The 21,086-nt window shown below is 35.2% G+C and overlaps 1 protein-coding gene and 1 long non-coding RNA gene across 2 annotated transcripts in view; one reads left to right on the plus strand and one right to left on the minus strand.

Annotated features, from left to right (window-relative positions):
* Positions 1-21,086, plus strand: part of LOC141457327 (uncharacterized) — a 315,830-nt gene that overhangs the window by 232,287 nt on the left and 62,457 nt on the right. Inside the window, exon 2 of the mRNA XM_074134167.1 lies at positions 20,417-20,625. Coding sequence (XP_073990268.1) covers positions 20,417-20,625 — 209 coding nt within the window. The remainder of the gene's footprint in view (positions 1-20,416; positions 20,626-21,086) is intronic.
* LOC141457328 (uncharacterized) overlaps positions 1-21,086 on the minus strand; it is a 136,725-nt gene that overhangs the window by 63,585 nt on the left and 52,054 nt on the right. The window lies entirely within an intron of this gene.

Genomic DNA, 21,086 nt, shown 5'->3' on the forward strand with positions numbered 1-21,086 from the left:
TAGGTACTTCCAAAAGTTGGTTTTTAACTCATCGCAATGAAGTACAATTTTATGTATTTAATTATATAATCCATCTGCACCTTTTGAAGCACTAAAGTCAAAATTCAAATACTGGGGTGCTCCAAATATCTGAGAATAAACATTCATATAGCTTTTCGAGAAAATCTAAATGATCAATCCGTTTTGACTGATTCAGGTGGAAAGAAAGAGTAGATCATCTTGAATATTCCATTTTTGCATAATTGATTCCCTAGAAATCCACTTCTCTTAATCTACACTTAGCTATAGCATAAATTCATTCGTTAAAAATGTTATTTTTCTGCAACCATGTAGGGAAGTTCTCATTACTCAATTAAAATCAGCTGTGTAATGCCCAACTTCCCACACTAGTGGGGAAAAATTCCCATTAGTGTCACTTTCCGCACTAGTGAGTGGAAAAACTTTATTGTGCTTCCTTGATATAAGAAGTTTTGTTATTAACATAAATATTTTCTGTAAAACTTTAATAAGCTTATTTAACGTAACTAAATAATTAAAAAACGAATATTAAAAAATAAAATAAAAATTGAAAGGAATATAGAAATAAAAATAATACTTTAATAAATAATTAGATATTTTTAATTATAACAGTTAAAAAGGTTATAGTGTTACCTTATAGAAATTTAAAATGGATTCTTGTGATTCCTGTTTAGAAAACACTCCTCCATCAATAAAAGAAACAGCAGAAAATGTAATAAGTAATGTAAATACGTAAGTAATGTAAGTAATTGTAATATAACAATAAATGTTTATAATAAATAAATTACTTTTTGTAGTCTGTAAAAATGAAATTTTTAATTTTTTTAGTTAATAAATCTAATGGTTGCAGAAAAAATATAATAATTAACTCGAGTGTTAAGTATTTTCCTCACACTCGGCAATTTGCACTTGCACTCGCCTCGCCTCGCTCGTGCGTGCAAACCCTGCCTCGCGTGAGGAAAAGAACTACTTTCCACACTTGTTAAATAAATAACTATTTCAAACTAGATAAATAATCTCACAATTTTTTCTTTTTTTTCACTATCCCGCGACAACGGCGTTAAGCCATTTTCTGTCTGGCAGCCCAATATCTCATACACAGTAGTCATGCCCTATAGTGCCTGGCACTCGTTCAAATGGTTAAAAATCATTGAACCGTCATTGCACAATGGGCAAATCGGCGAGTCCCTAATATCCTAATTTGTGGAGGTGTGCTTGTAGATAGTCGTGCCCTGTAATTCCTCGGAAGAGCACGATAGACTCTTTTCTTGGGAGGCCAGCAGGTATCCGGTTTCAAGCAGTGTTACCTACTGCTTTCCAGCGGTCATGCTCCTGAATTCCGCGTGTAATTTCCCCTTTATGTGGCTCCCTATAACTCTTTTAGCCGATGCGTAACATATTGCATGGTCGGGCTGATCACATTGACTTTCCTGCTTCGCAAGGTTATCGGCCTGCTCGTTCCCTAGTAATCCACAATGTGCCGGGATCCACTGGAAAGCCAGGTGCTTCCCTTCTATAAGTATCTTGTCAACCATTTCCTGGCACGCTCTTATATCAGCGGGAATTCCACTCTGAACTCCAGTTACGGCTATTAACGCGCAGCTTAGGAGTCACTGAGGAACACTACTTGGTCCAGTTTCCTTTCAACCACATATCTTAGACCTATCAGGATAGCCCGGATCTTCCCATCAAAATTTGATGCCCACGTTCCAACAGATTCTGAGAACTGGAAGTTGATACTGTACACTCCAGTTCCCGCATTTTGAGAGGGTCTGATATGTTCCCGTACACCTTTATGTGCTTCTATATACGAGTACGTCTTCTACGTAAATAGACGATAGTTATGAAAAAATAAGTGCTCGCAATACTTAGAGGACTTATCTTAAAAGTTCTGGGCCCCCAGTATTTGTATATATATTTATATTATATTGCGATCGAAGTATTTCTACATGCCGCAGCAAATAGAGAATAAAAATGGCCCGCTTTATGAAGATAATGGTATCACCCGTTCTTGTGAATGACGAATGAATGCCAGTTTGGGTAATGACTACGTTAGGTGTTTGGGACAGCCTCTAGCATCCACGCTCAGTCATTCATCCCCCCCCTCGCGGCACCATTTTGTAATTCGTCACTGGCAATGCATAAAACATGTACAGGCCTGCAGAGAATAATGGCGTCCTCTTTCACAAATCAGCTTTAATCTTTGAGATAGACAAGCCAATTTTTCAAAGATACTATTTTGTCATCCAAAATATAAATAAAATAAGAGAAAGCGTAAATTGTCTTTCTTTTTCTTTTTTTGCATAAACTTGGGCCATTTTTATGCAATAAGTTTTCCTTCTTTATTGGTTAATGAAATGTCTAGCCATTGTTGGTAAAATTGCAAAGTTAGAAACATTACGGACGTGTGATTAAGTGAACTGTGGAGACTGTTAATAAAAGATGTCCGATTTGAAAAGATGTCGATTTAAAGAAAAGAAGCAATGTCTGTCCGTATTCCTCTCTAAGTTATCTAGACGGAGTTGTGTTGTATTGGGACCTACCTTTTTCATATTTAGCTTTGAACTGGCAAATTTCCCGCAGCATCTAAATAAATATGTGGTTTCCAAACTGAGCGTCGCCAAGAAAATCGCAGCCAAAAATTATAAATGTTGCCTCATTAGGCCATTAAAAAAAGCCAAGAACATTTAGTGATAACAAAGTAGGTGGAATATTCTGAGAAATTCGCAGATCTCAATAATAAATAATGTCTCTCTTACTAGGTAAGGAATGTGTTGCGATCATCAAAATTGTAGAAATTGAGTTCTCCTTTCCAAAAATAGAATTTTTTTTTTAGAAATTGGTGTTACAAAACACAGTTTTTCGCATTCTTTGTGTTTACAAAATATCTATGGCTTATGAGTTATAATGGCAGACTGTTTAAGTTTTGATTTAGATTATAGATGCACTGAAATTATATTACTTTGTAAACTACCGATATCTCTCAAATCAGAATTTAATCCCTCCATCGAACGCATTTAATCTGTGAGATGAAGAGGGAATTTTCTTATTGATAGCAACTCAAGTATTTCTTAGAATGAGCCATGGCCCTCAGTAGCTTCCTCTTTTACCTTCTTCTAACCGAACGGCCTGTCGGTGTTTTTCTCTGAGTTATGTGCGTGTTACTTAGCGTCCGCGTAATCTGTCTCAGATTAGTTGCGCCCGATGGACTTATTCTTTGTGGGTATTGACATTTTTCAAATTTTCTTATCAAAAACTGTTACAAAGTACATATTATCATTTAAAAGACAGTTTTCTACTTATTGACTATTTTTGCAACGAATGTCTTTTGTTGAATAATATTGAATAGAAGAAAGAGAAGGGGGATTCCAGACACTAAACAAGCTTTTTTTTTTTAATTTGTAGAAGATCAAGATGCGGATGATTTTGAGTGCGTGTGTACAGATAAAGTAACCAAATCGTCGGATAAAAAACCTACTTCTAGTGTTAGTCGAAGGAGCAATAATATTTTATGGCGTTTTCCTGGTATAGTTGGTGACAACGTCGACAGAAATGGTTCGGAGATGGTTCATGGTCATTCTTTCGCTCTTCTGAACAGAGCGGGCATCAATGCGTAAAACATTTCTTGGTTAATGCTAATAAACCATCTCATACATTCATAAATATGCACCTCCAAAATTAGGGATGACTGATTTCTCTATTCACATTAATGTTCTGTTCCACTTTACGAGTTTTTTTTTTAAATAAAAACTTAAACTGAAATTTTTCATACGTTTCCAAAACATTTTTGATGAAATTAATTTTAATTAATTAACTATTGGGTCATTAATCTTACATATTAGTTGTGCCCTATGGTGTTATAAACATATTGCGCCCGATGGAGGGTTAAATACAAAATTATTACCTTCATTTTTTTAAATTTCTAGTTGTTTTTTTGTAGGAAGGAAGTCGTGCAATCTTGCCTTGATTTTAGTTAAATTCGTTAATAAAATAATTAGTAAATTAAATGTAAATTCTTTCTGCAAAAATAACCCAATTCTGGCTAAATGACTAGGTAATATGAGCCACAGCGTTACCTCTTCATTTTCAAATATCTGAGGCGCCGAAGAATTTCATTCTAAATAAAGCCACCATTCTCCATAAAGAAAGCCTTTGACCTGTTTCAAAGTTAGCACGTTTTAAGTGTGTAGACATATAGTATATGAAAGAAGCTGTCATTCCCATAACGTCAACTTCGTTGAGCCGCACGTACAGTGGCTCTGATTCCATGAGAGTCGCCTAAGGTGTGGTCATATAAAGGCTCATACGCCTACGTACGTCCCCTCATTAATCAATAAGAATGGTGCTTCACGCACCTACAGCTAGATGGCAGCTTAGATTCAGTTTTCAATTTTTTTGAAGTTATCATAGTCCTCGAAGTACCGATATTTATTGTACTTATTGGTGGCTATTTTAGAAACACCGTTGCCACAAAAATTAAGAAGGCTATCCTCAACTAGCTAACACGCTACAGCTTATCAATATGAACATCTTACATTATTATTGGATCAACATTTTAAATACATGCTAAATACAGGGAAATGTAATGTATATAGTATAGCGATCTGTAGTGTAAGGGAATTATTCTCTTCAGTTCAATGTCTCACACAAACACAAAATTCCTCTCCGTTCTAAACATAGTCCATACCCAAGACAAAATAAATAAACTTATCTCCATCTCTTACGTCATCTTTTTTTTCTTTAATTTGTTTATTTATTTTGCAACTGTATCCAGTACAACAAGCAAAAGAGATGAGAGATAAGGATAGCGCAAATGCACATGCACATACATTCATACACGCGCACATGCATGTGCGCCAAGAGTCGTAAGTGGAGTGAACGACGACCATCCAATGATGGAAGCCGTTAGTTCACCAGATTGGCAAGCTTACGTAGCTACCAACCTAGGAGGTCGGCGTTATGTGTTGAGATGATAGCGTGGCCACCGTCGCTTTAGTCTGCGCTGCGGATTTGAAGAAAGTGTTGTAGTAGACATGACTGTGGATCAGAGGGTTGTAATGACTGTGTAGATTTGAGTGGAGTTTTGTGTATCGAGATTGGGGCTATTTCAGAGACGAGAGGAATATTTTAGATCAGAGTGTATAGTATGATTGGAAACTATTGTTCTTAGGGTTTTAGACTGTAAAGTTTAAAGTCGGTTGATGTTCGAGTTTTTGGGCGCTTCCGTAGAGTTGTATATTCCGTACATCCATATTGGGGCAAGTACTCGTATATAGTGTTCGTTTGTTCGTCAGGGTCAGTTTTGAACGTTTGTCGAGTAGTATTTTCAACATTTTATATCTCAGATTAAGGTCAATTCGTTTGAGTCTCTTTTGGGGGTTCCAAGTTAGTCGTTTGTCAAGATGAAGTCCGAGATATCGTACTTGGTTAGTAACTGGTATAGAAGTATTGTGGAAGGAGAGAGGAGGAAGAGTTTTCTTGTTTAGAGTGAATACTATGTATTTAGATTTCAATTTGATTCTCCACTTTTGCAGCCAAGGCTCGAGAAGATTTAGGTGTGATTGGAGTGCACGGCTAGCTATTACAGGATCTAGATGAGGAGAAAGAATTGCAGTGTCGTCGGCGAATGTGAAAGTAATTGTAGTCGGGTTAGTTGGTAAGGCGGCAGTATAGAGAAGATAAAATAGGGAATGCTTCCTTGAGGAAATCCAGCGAATATTTGTAAGGATAAGAGAATTGGAAGGTCATCTAAAGAGGATTATTTGGCAAAGGGATCTGTTCATAAAAAAATATTTAGCAGAAATAATAATAATTCTAATCATTTGGATAATTATTCTGTAAACTTACGATATTTCCTATAACACTGCCTCATAGAGTTTGTTTCTGTGTTTTAGCATGCAATGCCAAATTACGTTAGCCAAAAAAAATAAATAAATAAATATAGGATTAGGTATTTAAATATTTGCATTAAAAAAAATACGTTAATTGTTGTAAAGTAGAATTAATTTTGATTTCAAATTATAATTAGGGACATTGTGGAAAATCATATAAAAATAATTAATGCAAATAAAGTTAATTAACATCATTATTTAATGGCTTAAATACATTACCAATCTCGTTAAGTTTTAGCAGAGTTATCGCATTGTGAACATTTAATAAAACAATTAACTCCTGATGAATATTCATCGCTTTTACCAATTATTCTAAAAATAAAGATAAAATTCAAAACGATTTATTATTTGGAATTGTTATTTTAGCAAATGTAAGTTTTATTTGTTTTTGTATTATTTTAATTTTTGAGGGCAGGGATATTTAAATTTTAATCGTAGAGGACTGCTCTTTTTTTTACTGATTCATTAATTCAAACGAAAAGAAGTTTTCACTTGGTCATAATACTTGTTCTGAAGAAACGTAGATTAGAGCTTTGAAATGAAGTACAGGGTGACCAGAGTTATATGCTCCACCCACTTTTTTTTTTAACGGCGGGAAATTTCGAAAAAATAAAAAACACGTATTTAATCATTTTTAGTCTAGTTTATTATCAGTGATTGACCCATTTTTTAAAATCCCAGCATCTCGAGATACTGCAGCCAACTTTTGTTTTTCAAATGGAACGTTATATTTTTTATGCATATTTTTTTATATCCTGAGCTCCTGAAAAAAAAAATTTTTGAAATCGGTTAGGTTTTTCAAAAGTTATAGTAATTTAAAATATGAAAAACAAATTTCACTTTATTGTCAAAATTACGTTATTTTTTTTTAAAGAATCTGTTCAAACTGGGCACCATCAACAGGATAGGCAAGCCAAAACTCTGGACTCCCACGCTTTGCTTGTAGCAGCACTTATGGTGGCGAAGTCAAGATCTAGACAGGCTAGAGTTATTCGACGTTTCAGATCATCGTCTAAAGCCACGGGATTAAGGGTACTGTACCCTTTATTTTTTAGGTATCCCCATAAAAAATAGTCCATTAGGGTTAAGTCCAGAGATCGAGGTGACCAGTCTCTAAGTACTTTTCATGGAAATTTCTGTCCAGGAAACCTCGAACAACTCTCGCATTATGTGCCGGGCAACCATCTTGTTGAAAATACGAGGGTCGTTTGAAAAGTCCGTGCAAAGTCAGAGAGATAGCACCACTGGCGCGTATCGAGGTTATGTTTAGTTAGTAGCATCTCTTGGAAGAACACACACCAAGTTTCAGCCAGATCGGTCTATTTCTTTGTGTTTGGCATTCGTTTGAATCGAGGAAGTCGAATGATTTTCAAAAAATGGACGAAAAAGAATTTCGTGTGTTGATTAAACACTAATTTATGAAAGGCAAAACGCCTCAGGAGACTAAAGAGAAGCTTGATAAACATTATGGTGACTCTGCACCTTCGATTAGAACAGTTTATAAGTGGTTTCAAAATTTTCGGAGTGGCCATATGGGCACAAGTGACGCTGAACGTTCTGGACGCCCTGTTGAGGTTACTACTCCAGAAATCATTGATAAAATCCATGATATGGTGATGGATGACAGAAGAGTGAAGGTGCGTGAGATTGCTAGTGCTGTGGGCATCTCGAATGAACGGCTACATAATATTTTGCATCAACATTTGGACATGACAAAGCTATCCGCAAGATGGGTGCCGCGATTGCTCACGCTTGACCAAAAACGAAATCGTGTGAAGTGTTGCAAGGACGGTTTGCAGCTGTTCCAGAAGAATCCGCAGGACTTTAAGCGTCGTTTCGTCACTGTGGATGAAACATGGATACATCACTACACTCCTGAGACCAAAGAACAATCTAAACAATGGGTTACCAAGGGGGAATCTGCGCCAAAAAAGGCGAAGACCGTTCCTTCGGCCGGAAAGATTATGGCGACTGTCTTTTGGGATTCGCAAGGAATAATCCTCATCGACTATCTGGAAAAGGGTAAAACTATTACAGGTGCATATTATTCATCGATATTGGACCGTTTGAAAACCGAGCTGCAAGAAAAACGCCCACGATTGGCCCACAAAAAAAGTCCTTTTCCATCACGACAACGCACCAGCTCACACCTCAGCAGTTGTGGTCGCAAAATTAATGGAAATAGGGTTCCAACTCGTTTCACATCCCCCCTATTCTCCAGACTTGGCTCCCTCGGACTACTATTTGTTCCCCAATATGAAGAAATGGCTGGCGGGAAAAAGATTTTATTCAAACGAGGAGGTGATTGCAGAAACGAATGGCTATTTTTCAGACTTGGACAAATCCTATTATTCGGAAGGGATCAACAAACTAGAGCAGCGTTGGACGAAGTGTATAAGCCTAAAAGGAGACTATGTTGAAAAATAAAAAAGGTTTACCCCAAAAAATTAAGTAGTTTTTATTTTTGCACGGACTTTTCAAACGACCCTCGTACATATCTAGCCGACGTTGTAGAGAAACATCTTCAAGCAGAACTGGCAAAATGTCTCCTAAAAAAAAGTTAGATACCTTTCACCAGTTTTCTCTCTGTAGAAGTATGGGCCGATTAGTTGATTTCCTAAAACTCCACACCAACTGTTTGTAGAAAAAACAACCTGAACGTCGAATAACTCTAGCCTGTCTAGATCTTGACTTCGCCGCCATAAGTGCTGCTACAAGCAAAATATGGGAGTCCAGAGTTTCGGCTTGCCTATCCGTAGATTGTTCCTAGTTTTGGACAGTTTCAAGTGTTGACTGAAACCCCAGAAAATTATTATAAAACGTATGTTCAGGGAAATAAATAAAATTGAATTAAGGAAAAGGAAATAAAAATTAAGATATTTTCGTAGAGTAAATTCATGTTATACAGGCTGTGATTTATGTAGATCAGGGATGGCTCACCTTTTTGAGACGTGGGTCAAATTTTGTTCATTTTTTTTTTTAGTACTAGCTCTTGGGTCACTAATGCCCATTTGCACAAGAGTTAAGTTTAAAAATTTTAAACTGAATATTTTCAAAACTAATTTTACAAACATATCTGAACAAAACCTTACAAAAGTGTGTTTTTTCTGAAGAAAAATCTAAATACGGTTATTTGCTTTGGGTTACCGATTTTTTTTTAACAAACAAAATATGAGTAAAATTATTCATTTTATTCGATATTTTGTAAACAATTTTGCTTTATTTCAAATACTACAAAAGCATTTGTCGTCATTTGCGTTTTAGAACTGTAATGATCAAACTAAAGGTTATAGATAGCATTTAAATTGCTTTTGTGTCAATGCGTGATTGAAAAAAAAATACAGATAGAATATAAATTATCCAACAATTAGAAAATCTAAATCAACCCGCGTAAATAAACAAATAGTTGCCTAGAAATTGTGGGTCAGTGAAATAGCTTGCGCGGGTCACAGGCTCGCCATCACTGTTATAGAAAGACCTGCTGCTTTATAGGATTATCTTTGCAGTAAAATATCCGAATTAACAAAGTTAATTGATAAAAATAAGAAAGGAAAGAAAAAATAAAGAATATAAATGATGAAGATAATGGAAACTAAAAACAATAACATTAAATGAAGTGGCACATAAGAGATAATTATTTAAAACAACAAATAACGTAAACAAACAGTTTAAACCTTCAAGGTCCTACGATTTTTCTTTATTATGCTGTGAAAGTGAACATTAAAATAAATAAAGAATTAAAAACACTTTATTATCTCAGTTGTTGCAACTTTTATTTCATCGATGAATACTCAATTTATAAAAATCCATCAATATCGCGAAACTTTCATTTTAAAGTTAAAATTCACAACCTGTTAATTCGTTTTACACTCACCAGTTGACGTTGCTAATATTTTATTAAATAGCCAGGAATACATCATGAAGTTATACAACTAGAACTAGGTATGTAACCCAAGGGATTCTGAAGTAAGTTTAGAGGACTCATGGGATGCATTGTATATAAACAGTACCATCATTCTATCCAGGCACGCCTATAAAATAGTCTAGAATTTTATTGCCTTTAGTGAAACACTATAGGCGTAATTGAGAAGTTGCTTAAATGAAAATAAAAAAGGAAAAGTCTGGAGCTAAAAAAAAAAAGAAAAGAAAAATACAAGATTTTCACCATCAAGAATTTCCACAAGTCTCATTGCCAATTTCTTTTACACGAACTGATTTCTTTAGTTTCAGCCTTCTAGATATTTTTCTTTGACAAAAGATTACACAGGAGGCTCTCTAATATCCAGTAATTTCCTAAAATACGTGGTAAATCTAATTTTTACAGTCATAAATTAAAGAAAGACGTAGTTGTAGTTAGGCCAAAGAGACTCAAAACTCAAATTGCTTTCTTAACTCCTTATCTCCCGTCACCATCACATTTTCTCTCACTTCGATTCTCAAGGGTTTTTAATTCCAACGTTTTCTTTAAATCCAGTTTTTTTTGTGGAAACATTTTAATTTCATACAAACATTATTGAGTCTATCGCTAGTTATCTAAATTTAAGGAGACTCCTTTACAAAATTTGGCTAATTCCTAATCCGTTCTGTAAAATTTGTAAAAAAATCTTATGTTTGAGAATGAGAAGGTTAGGTTTAGCATCTTCGGTAAGAATAGGTTACATTAGTGCAGGAGTTTATTATGCTGCTTCTTCTTAAGGTAGTTTGTTCGGACAGCTGTGATTCTTAGTTGGTTCTGGCCAGGGACTGATTTTTATCTCAGGTCGGTTGTTTTTATTTAAAATATGTATCTATAAAAGTCCAGAAGAGTTTTGGATAGCACAGGATTTCTGTCCCCACTTAAGAAAACAGAAATAAACATTATACAGTGAGTAAAACCTCACTTTACATTGAAGGGGCTCTTTAGAAGGAAGACTAAACTAATTTTTAAAAAAATAGTAAGTCATCTATTTACAAACAGCAAATATTTAGGGAAAATAAAAACAAACGTTTTAACTAATATAAACAAAGCAATACTGTTATTAATAGCAGCAGAAAACAACAAATAAAATATTTGTGTCATTTTGTGAATAATTTCTATTGTTTATGCTAGCCACAAATCTTATACTTTTTTTTTTCTTGACAATATGGTTGTTATTACAAACAATTAATACCAGTTATTGATTGATTTATTGATGAATAATGCAAAATGACACAGACGTTTGCTAGTTAGTACAATACAAACGTAATTGTTCTTTTTGTCACATGATTGATATTTTTATTAATAATTTAAAATATTCACTTTTCAGTTTTCTTCTTTTAGATCCAATACGCCATATTAAAGTGACAGTAACATTAATATTTTGAATTTCAAAAATTAAATTGCCCCATTTTTACAGTAGGTTACAATTATTAAGGTTGGAAATAAAATTATTCTTTTATTCTTAAAAGAGAAACTGTAACTCAGATATTTATAATTTACTACATTGTAACAAAAGAACAATTAGTATGTTAGCATTGAGGAGTATTTAAAAACATTGCATTCTTATTAATTAAATGCTTGAAACTTGTTTTTTTATGCTGTTTTTATTACTTTACCATTGTAATTAATGTGCAAACAAAACTGTTTCGTAATAATTGAGAAAATAATGGTTAAAACTGTTTGAAGATTGGTAAGTTTAACAAATTGTTTAATAATGTAGTTACTAAAATTAATTATTATTCAAATTACCCATTTTGTTTGTAGGTGTGAATTAGCGTTGAATTTCGGTGCCGAGAAGAGAGATTGTTATTTGTAAAGTTCTCTTTATTTTTTATCGCTTTCAGAACATTCCGCCAGGAATGATTTTCTAGATAAACCAGGTCCGTTTTATTTGGCTCAGGGCAGTACTAACCTGTCCAGTTTGCACTACTGTTTGTTCCTTGTAAATCTGGGTCACCCAATAATTTTATTTAGCCCTATGGAAGGAACATTGGCACCTTAGTTTTGAAAGAAAACTTTACCAGTTGTAAAAATTATTTTCACCAAGCAACCGTTCCATTTTCATCTGAATTCTCTTTAAAATAAGGAAGATTTTTTTATTATAAGAATGATATAAATGTATAAAGCAGAAATAAAGGGCAATGGTGAATAAATTTTTCTCAGAGAAACTTATAATGCTCATTTAAGAGATTTGTGGAAGAGGTATAACAAGTTGTGAAATGTAAAAAATTTGTTGCCTTGGTTTTATATTTGAGCATAATCTAAAATGATAAATGATTTAAGTGATAATAAATTTATAATAATAATACTTTTTTTAAATTATTTAATGCAATTTTTTAATTTCATATTTGAACTATAGCCTTAAACGTTTATAAATTATCATTATTAATAACTTTGTTTATCTATTTATTATTATTGTTTTTTTTAAATGTATTTTACTGGACAAACGAGTGGGAATAGATATATCTATTTCAGTAATAGTTTAACTATGTTTAAACTATGATGATAGATATTTTGTCTCTTTTGATTAGTGAATAAATAATTTATTATTGATCGTAGAATCGATACGAGGTCTTTCAGAAGTTATCAAGTTTTTTAAGCCAAACAAAACAAAAAATAAAAAAAGTTTGCTGACATAAATTATTAATAGCAGGGAGGGAACGGATTAGCTATGCAGTTAGCGTACTGGACTCCCACGCGGAGGTCCCGGGTTCGAATCCAGCTGCTGATCCTTAGATTTTCTCTTCCTAGGTGCTTCTTACAGCTCACTGTCCGGTGATGGACAGTGTTGTCTGTAACGAGAGAACACTGCCCGGAGACCGGCAGTGCACTGAAAAAAGCTCCGGGTGCTAATAACCTTAGATGTTGACGCGCCTTAAAACATTAAAAAAAAAGAATGTACTGTCGAGAGTTCACGCTGGCTGAGCCAGTGGGTAGGATGTGCACTAATTTCGATGGGGAGGTCAAAGCTATCTCCATGGCTCTGGCTAAATTAATAGAAGACAAAAAGGATAACCCCCCAAATAGTGCTTCCCAGGCTGCAATACTGGCAATCTCTAGTAGACACTACACTGACCACTCGGAGGTGGGGATAGCAAGAAGCCACATAGCTGTTCTGATCGAGCGGGGAACTCGTGTCGTGCTCCAATGGATGCCGAGTCATTGCGGCCTAACAGGTAACGAGCAAGCAGATGAGCTAGCCCGCAGAGGAGCCGAAATGCAGCAACCCGACACACCGCTCGCCTTCTCCGCTGTTAAAAAAGTAGTTAAGTCTTCTTATAATGAAGCAATAAAAAGGACCCAACAGCATCAAGCAGAAGGAAAGCGGTGGCGGACGCTGCTTGAGAATCCTGTTTCGGTAACAGCTGCAAGAAAGGAGGCTGTGGCATGCAAGTTTTCCATTTAATATGGAAGACATAACAGATTTCTTTTGTATAAAACTGAGAAAGTCTATCTACATTTCTGATCTCTAAACGCCCTACAATGTTAAACTTATAAAATATCTGTGAGTCATTCAGTGTAAAAACAAGTTTAAATATGTTTGGCTTAAAGATAAAATTTCGATTTCCAATGATTGAGCTCCGGTATATTCTGAAAGGTCTGAAGAGGATCTGCTTAAAATAGCAAAGAAAGGTAATTGAAGACTGCTGGAGCGCATTTGGTCAGAGACCACTTGATTTTTTTTTGGATAAGACTGGAAAGATTGTATAATTCAAATATCAGAAAATAAAAATACTGAGAGTAATATTGGTATTATTATTACATTTATTTTATTTCTCGGGTGTCTTTTCGATGTGAAGCAAGCCTTCGATCGGGTTTGGCACCCGGGCTTGCTCTGGAAACTCAAGGGCGTACTTCCGTTCACTCACTTCCTCATCTTGAAGTCCTATTTGTCAGATCGTTATTTTCAAATTCAAATCGGAACATCGTATTGAAGCGGGTGTTCCTCAAGGAAGCATCTTAGGACCTATCCTATATGTTATATACACAGCAGACATACCAATCCATCCTGAAACTGTCCTTCTAACTTATGCAGATGATACCGCTATACTTTCTCCTCACATTGATCCAGTAACTTCAGACAGAAACCTTCAAACTCATCTCTTTTCTCTTGAGGAATGGTTTAAAAAATGGAAAATCAAGTTAAATGAAACAAAATCTCAAAACATTACTTTTACTCTCCGCCGCATCCCTCTTCCTCCAATCTTCCATGACTCAATTCCAATTCCTCCTCCTGCCAATGTTGTCCGTTATCTTGGGCTTTATTTAGACAAAAGACTGACGTGGAACCCGAACTGAAGTTAACAGGTGTTATCGACTTCTTAAAAGACTACTATACCAACGTTCAAAACTTTCACTTAATAACAAACGACTGATTTACAATTCCATACTAAAACCCGCTATTGAACTGTACGGTATTGAACTGTGGGATGCAACGAAACGCTCCAATCTTCAACAGATTCAATCGCTTCAGCCTAAAATTCTCCGCACTATCGTTAACGGCCCCGTTTTACGTTTCAAATCTAACTATCCACTCAGACTTTGAAATTCCGTTTTTAGGTCCAGGTTGCACGAACTCGTTATAAAAATTTTCATCAAAACTTGCACTCTCATTCTAATCCTCTTGTCCGTCATTTATCATCTCATCATCACCTTCCAGATCATCCTCCCAGACGATTAAAACGTCAGTGGCCTCGCGATTTTCTCTCTTCTGAAGAGAGTAGCTAATCCTGGAGACGACTTAGGGAGTGTTATCACTGGGCAAATTCTCCCCTCAATTAGTGAGTTTGTAGTGGTGTCAGTTATTGCCATTGTTACTTGTAGTGTATTCAGCGCTGGTGTAACTTTACAAATAAATAAATTTAAAAAAATATTTTATTTGAAATTTTGGAACGAGACAGATTTGATCAAACACTTAGTGTTGGAACTGGAAAAACCGTGGCATGATACACAGAATCATTTATTAGTTTCGATTTATACCTGACTGTACCTATTTATACCAGACTATACCTGATTGTACCTTTATTTAAGCCTGATTATTCTAATTATTATGTCACATATAATTGAAATGCTAATGCAACAAAAGAAAGAGGGAGAATTCTAGCAAGTATTAAGAAAAATTATTGCTATATTGCTTAACATACGAGGGTCGTTTGAAAAGTCCGTGCAAAAATAAAAACTACTTAATATTTTAGGGTAAACCTTTTTTATTTTTCAACATAGTCTCCTTTTAGGCTTATACACTTCGTCCAACGCTGCTCTAGTTTGTTGATCCCTTCCGAATAATAGGATTTGTCCATGTCTGAAAAATAGCCATTCGTTTCTGCAATCACCTCCTCGTTTGAATAAAATCTTTTTCCCGCCAGCCATTTCTTCATATTGGGGAAGAAATAGTAGTCCGAGGGAGCCAAGTCTGGAGAATAGGGGGGATGTGAAACGAGTTGGAACCCTATTTCCATTAATTTTGCGACCACAACTGCTGAGGTGTGAGCTGGTGCGTTGTCGTGATGGAAAAGGACTTTTTTGTGGGCCAATCGTGGGCGATAGTCGATGAGGATTATTCCTTGCGAATCCCAAAAGACAGTCGCCATAATCTTTCCGGCCGAAGGAACGGTCTTCGCCTTTTTTGGCGCAGATTCCCCCTTGGTAACCCATTGTTTAGATTGTTCTTTGGTCTCAGGAGTGTAATGATGTATCCATGTTTCATCCACAGTGATGAAACGACGCTTAAAGTCCTGCGGATTCTTCTGGAACAGCAGCAAACCGTCCTTGCAACACTTCACACGATTTCGTTTTTGGTCAAGCGTGAGCAATCGCGGCACCCATCTTGCGGATAGCTTTGTCATGTCCAAATGTTGATGCAAAATATTATGTACCCGTTCATTCGAGATGCCCACAGCACTAGCAATCTCACGCACCTTCACTCTTCTGTCATCCATCACCATATCAAGGATTTTATCAATGATTTCTGGAGTAGTAACCTCAACAGGGCGTCCAGAACGTTCAGCGTCACTTGTGCCCATATGGCCACTCCGAAAATTTTGAAACCACTTATAAACTGTTCTAATCGAAGGTGCAGAGTCACCATAATGTTTATCAAGCTTCTCTTTAGTCTCCTGAGGCGTTTTGCCTTTCATAAATTAGTGTTTAATCAACACACGAAATTCTTTTTCATCCATTTTTTGAAAATCACTCGACTTCCTCGATTCAAACGAATGCCAAACACAAAGAAATAGACCGATCTGGCTGAAACTTGGTGTGTGTTCTTCCAAGAGATGCTACTAACTAAACATAACCTCGATACGCGCCAGTGGTGTTATCTCTCTGACTTTGCACGGACTTTTCAAACGACCCTCGTATCTCTTCTGTTTTGTTAGTTGATTCTGTATTAATTCTTTTGCAAATGGCAACTAATGATTTCTCTACTTTTTAGCGTTGAAACTTTCTAATTACGAGCGAAGTTAGTTGAAGATTTATAATTAGATTCAACTAGGGTTGGCCAGAAAGCCTATGCAACCGCAACACAGAGGGTCTATTGTGGCAACAAGATTTAAAATGCTATCATGAATTCCGTCATATGTGGTTATTGTGTGTAATTAATGCAGTAAAACCCTTCAATAAATAAGATGTCCTCTAGACTGTTTGTAATAACAGGAAAAAACAATAATTTACAATAAATTGGTTATATTAAATAAGCCTTCATCTTTAAAAAAAAATCTGAATAGCTCAACAGAGTTCAATAATCATAATTCAACTACTATCCAGGAATTAACTTTTACAAAGAAAACTCAGTCACGATAATTATAAGAGCAGTCAATATTTCTTTTAATTTCACTACTTAAATTCCTTGTAAGAATAAACATTTTGTGAAAGAAAAACACAAATTTAAAAAATAATTTTATTTTTAATAAAATACAGTGACTCCCATTAATATTGGGACAGTACATACAGAAGTTAAAAATTGACGAAAATTAAAAGTGGTACCCATTTATTCAAATTTTTATAAATTCATTTCATTTTATAATTACTATTAATTAAATAAAAACTATTTAAATAAGTACATAAAAATGTTTTGGTAGATTAAAAAAAATATATATAATAATAAGAGCAAATTCTACCTCTCATAAATATTGGGACACTATTATAATTTATAGTTTGTCCAAGGTTTTGCCCGAATATTTATACAATTTGTAAATAATATATACCTTAAGCATATATTCAATATGAAATTAATAATTAAATTAGTTTATATAAATCAAGCCAGGTGTAACATGTCGCGCAAAAATACAAATACAACGATTGAACAAAGAAATATTATAATTTCTTTGCACAAAGATAATAAAAAGTGTTAGAGAGACAGAAAAACTGATCAGACCTAAAACATCTACTGTGTAGAACATCATTCAGCGTTACCAAAAAGTAAAAAGAATTGTTTCAACCCCACAAAAAGGCCGTCCTCAACTGCTCTCTGAGAGAGAGCAGCGTTATATATTAAAAGAATTAAAAAAGATCACCGACTTAGTGCTCCAAAACTTCTATGTGAAATTTTTGACATGTTCAGAGAGCAAAAAAGGAGCAGAAACAGTTCGGTGAGTGCTAAGAAAACTCGACTATCATGGTAGAGTAGCCTGGAAGAATCCTTTTGTTAGTAAGATAAATAGTGTTAAGAGAGTGAAATTTGCCGAAAAATATTCCAATGTAAATAGTGACTTTTGGAATGATATACTCTAGCGATGAATCAAAATTTAATGTTTTCCAGTCAGATGGAAGGGTTATGGTCTGGAGGAAAGCGAATGCTGAACTCGAAAAGAAGAATTTACAGCCAACTTTAAAGGGTTTTAAAGCTGCACCTCCGGGTGGAGGTGGGTCAGTTCTGGTTTGGGGCTGGATGTCCGCATCAGGATTTGGAGAATTAGTGTTTATTGATGGAATGATCCACAAAATGGTTTATAGTAATATATTAAAATATAATTTGAAAAAAGTGCCCAAACATTTGGTATTTTAGGGTCTTCTAAATTCTACCAAGATAACGACCCCAAACCTACGGCCTTGGGTGATACGTCAGTGACTGTTATACAATTGCCCAGAAGTATTCCAAACCTCTCCGCAGTCACCAGATCTTAATCCCATTGAACATTTATGGCAATATTTAGCCAGTGCTTTAAGAAAAACGAGTAATATCTAACAAAAATGAATTAAAACGATGTTTCCTGGAAGAATGGGAAAAAAACACCACCTGAATTAACCAAAAACTTGTTTCACCTATGCCTGATCGTTTGAGGGTTATTGTAAGTCAAAAAGCAATTATTAAATTATTACCAACCAAATATTAAATAGTAGGAGATTTTAAATATTGAACATTTAAACTCTAGCACTTCTGGTGTCCCAATATTTTTGAGAGCCTTATTTCACACTTTTTCAAAAAGTGCTACCTAACAGTTTGGAATTTCATCGATTTATACTTATATATAATTTCCACAGATGTTGCTAATGTAATTTAAAAAAAAAAAATTCCAAACTTTTGTCTGTTGTTTTCATTTTCCTTTTAAATCATTTTGTAATAGGTGACCCAATATTAATGGGAGTCACTGTATATTCATGGTTTGTCCTGCATATTTTAGCATCCGTGAAAAGTATCGGGACAGAGCATCTTTCAGTTTACCTTTTGTGTTAACTCAGTGCAGTAGAGTTGTAATGAAAACTGTATTCTGTTATCTGTGTGGAGGTTTCACTTTAAGAGAGGAGTTAATAGGTTAAAAAGTTAATTTATGGTTTTTATTTTATTTCTTTTTTAATTATTTTGGCGCTTTATTTAACTTTTTAGTCATTTTCAAGGACTTAAAAAATACCATGAAATACCACAAAGGAGCTATTCCTTTGAGCTTATTTCAATGACATAATTCAAAGTGTTTCTTACAGTTTTTTTGTGCCTATGTTTGTATATATTTATATTAATTTATGCTGTACCCAACTGTATTTGAGACAGGACGTGAGGCCTATAAATCAAATAAATAAAATATATATTACCTGTACACTCAGAAATTTTATTTTCTGATATTCGAATTATACAACCTTTCCAGTCTTAACCAAAAAGAATCAAGTGGTCTCTGACCAAATGCACTCCAGCAGTCTTCATTTACCTTTCTTTCAGAAGTCTTTTTTTATTCGATTTGCGCTATCCATTGAGAATCTTCAACTGTTTTCCGAGTATTCTACACGTTCTGAAATTAACCTCCCAATTCGTTTGGTATTTTATGCAGATCCTCTTCAGACTGTTTCAGAATGTATCGTACCTTCATCATTCTTTCGAATCGAAATTTTAACTTAAACAAAACCTATTTAAATTTAACGTCCAACTACCAATTGTGGGTAGGACGGGATCACATATCTGTAGACTCCAATTAACTCTTTTCTATGAAGGTTATCCAAACTAAACAAGTAAAGTATCATCATCAAAGATCTGTGCTAAATTTTTTGCAAATTAGGACTGCAAACATCAAGACTGGATCTGCATTCTGTCGACCCAATCTAGTATGTGTTCATTTATCACCATCGTGAGTTCCCTCACCAAAAATCACATCTTGATCACATTTAAATCCGTCCTATCCCTACAACGTTCCTTGCGAATTTACCATTGTTCGAAACAGTGCTGGAAGTCTTTTTCTGTCAGCTCCTGCATGACGCGTGCCACTTTTTCTTTCCCAGCTTCAGCAGACCGAAATCGTGTTCCTTTTAATGCAGATTTGACTTTGGAGAACAGATAATAGTCACACGGGGCCAGGTAAGGCGAATAAGGCGGATGGCCTAAAACTGGGATGTACTTGGGCTAGAAACGTCTTGAGACAGACAATGCAGTGTGAGCCGGCGCGTGGTCTTGATGAAGAACCCATGAAGTGTTCTTCCACAAATCGGGTCGGTTTTTTTCCTTACTCTTTCACAGAGTTGAGCAAGCACCTCACGGTAGTAATGTTGATTAATTATAATCGATATTTTCATCCGTTTTGGACGTGGAAGGGCGACCCAGGCGGTCATCATCTTCGACGTCTTCTCGTCCATTTTGGAAACGCTTGAATCACTCAAAAACACACGCACGTGATCAATATTCATTGCCATAAACTTCTTTTGATAAAAGATAAGTTTCAGTAGCGGTTTTACCCAGTTTCATGTGAAATTTCACGACAATTCGTTACTCTACTACATGTGTAGTATCATGTTTCCGGCAAAACGAAACTAACAACTCTTACACAAGCGATGGTTCCGGTCAGACAGATTTCTCTATAAACACGTGAGACGCTGCAATCGAAAGAGAAGGCTTTACGCTGCACAGCTGTCGGTCGTTAGGGATTTGGCGCAGCATCAGTCTCGTTATTTAGTAGCCACACCTCGTATTATTATATTAATTAAATGGACGAATGTTGTGTCCCTTTGTTTGAGCCATGTTAGATCTTCATATTCAATTAAAAATTTTTGTTTTAACCTCACATTTATCTTACTCATCAAATACTTATATTCTTAAGAACTGATTAGGTTTGTCTACTATCTGTTACAGGTGAAGTGGACTGTTTGCGTTTGATAGAGGTTAGAATAGAAGAGCACACTGTACGAGGCAATTCAACGATATTGGAATGTAGATACGATCTGCAAGGTGAAAGTCTATATTCCGTGAAGTGGTACAAAGACGGTCATGAATTTTATAGATTTGTACCGAGAGATAGTCCACCCGCACAATTATTTCCATTACCAGGAGTGCATGTCAGTGTAAGTATAACCTATTTTTGAGTTCTTAAATAGTTGTACATATTTACAAACGTTTATCTGATTAATTCCACTTGAAGGGGAGGTTACACATTAATTTTGCGTTACCTACGAAGCATTGACATCTGATAAAAATTGTATTAGAGATGAAATTGTAATTACAATTAGATACATAATTCATAGAAAACGTGGTGACTCAGTACAATGTAGTCTCATACTTTAGAAATAATATAAATTTCATTACAATCTGATTAGATAACTGATTCTCGCACTACATTAAAAATGTCATACCGATATTTATGCTTGGATAATTGATTTACTTCCGATGGCTGCGCATCTCCTTTTCTTTTCTGCCTTCCGTTTGCGCTACAAAATGCACCATTTGGTCATACCTAACTGAATGTCGAAAAACTAATTCAGCAGGAGCTAGTAACTGATACCTAGGTTTAACGGGTAATATCTCC

This window comes from Rhodnius prolixus, unplaced genomic scaffold (genome assembly GCF_049639745.1).
Source record: "Rhodnius prolixus isolate KJV_2025 unplaced genomic scaffold, Rpr scaffold_10, whole genome shotgun sequence".
Classification (NCBI taxonomy): Eukaryota; Metazoa; Arthropoda; class Insecta; order Hemiptera; family Reduviidae; genus Rhodnius; species Rhodnius prolixus.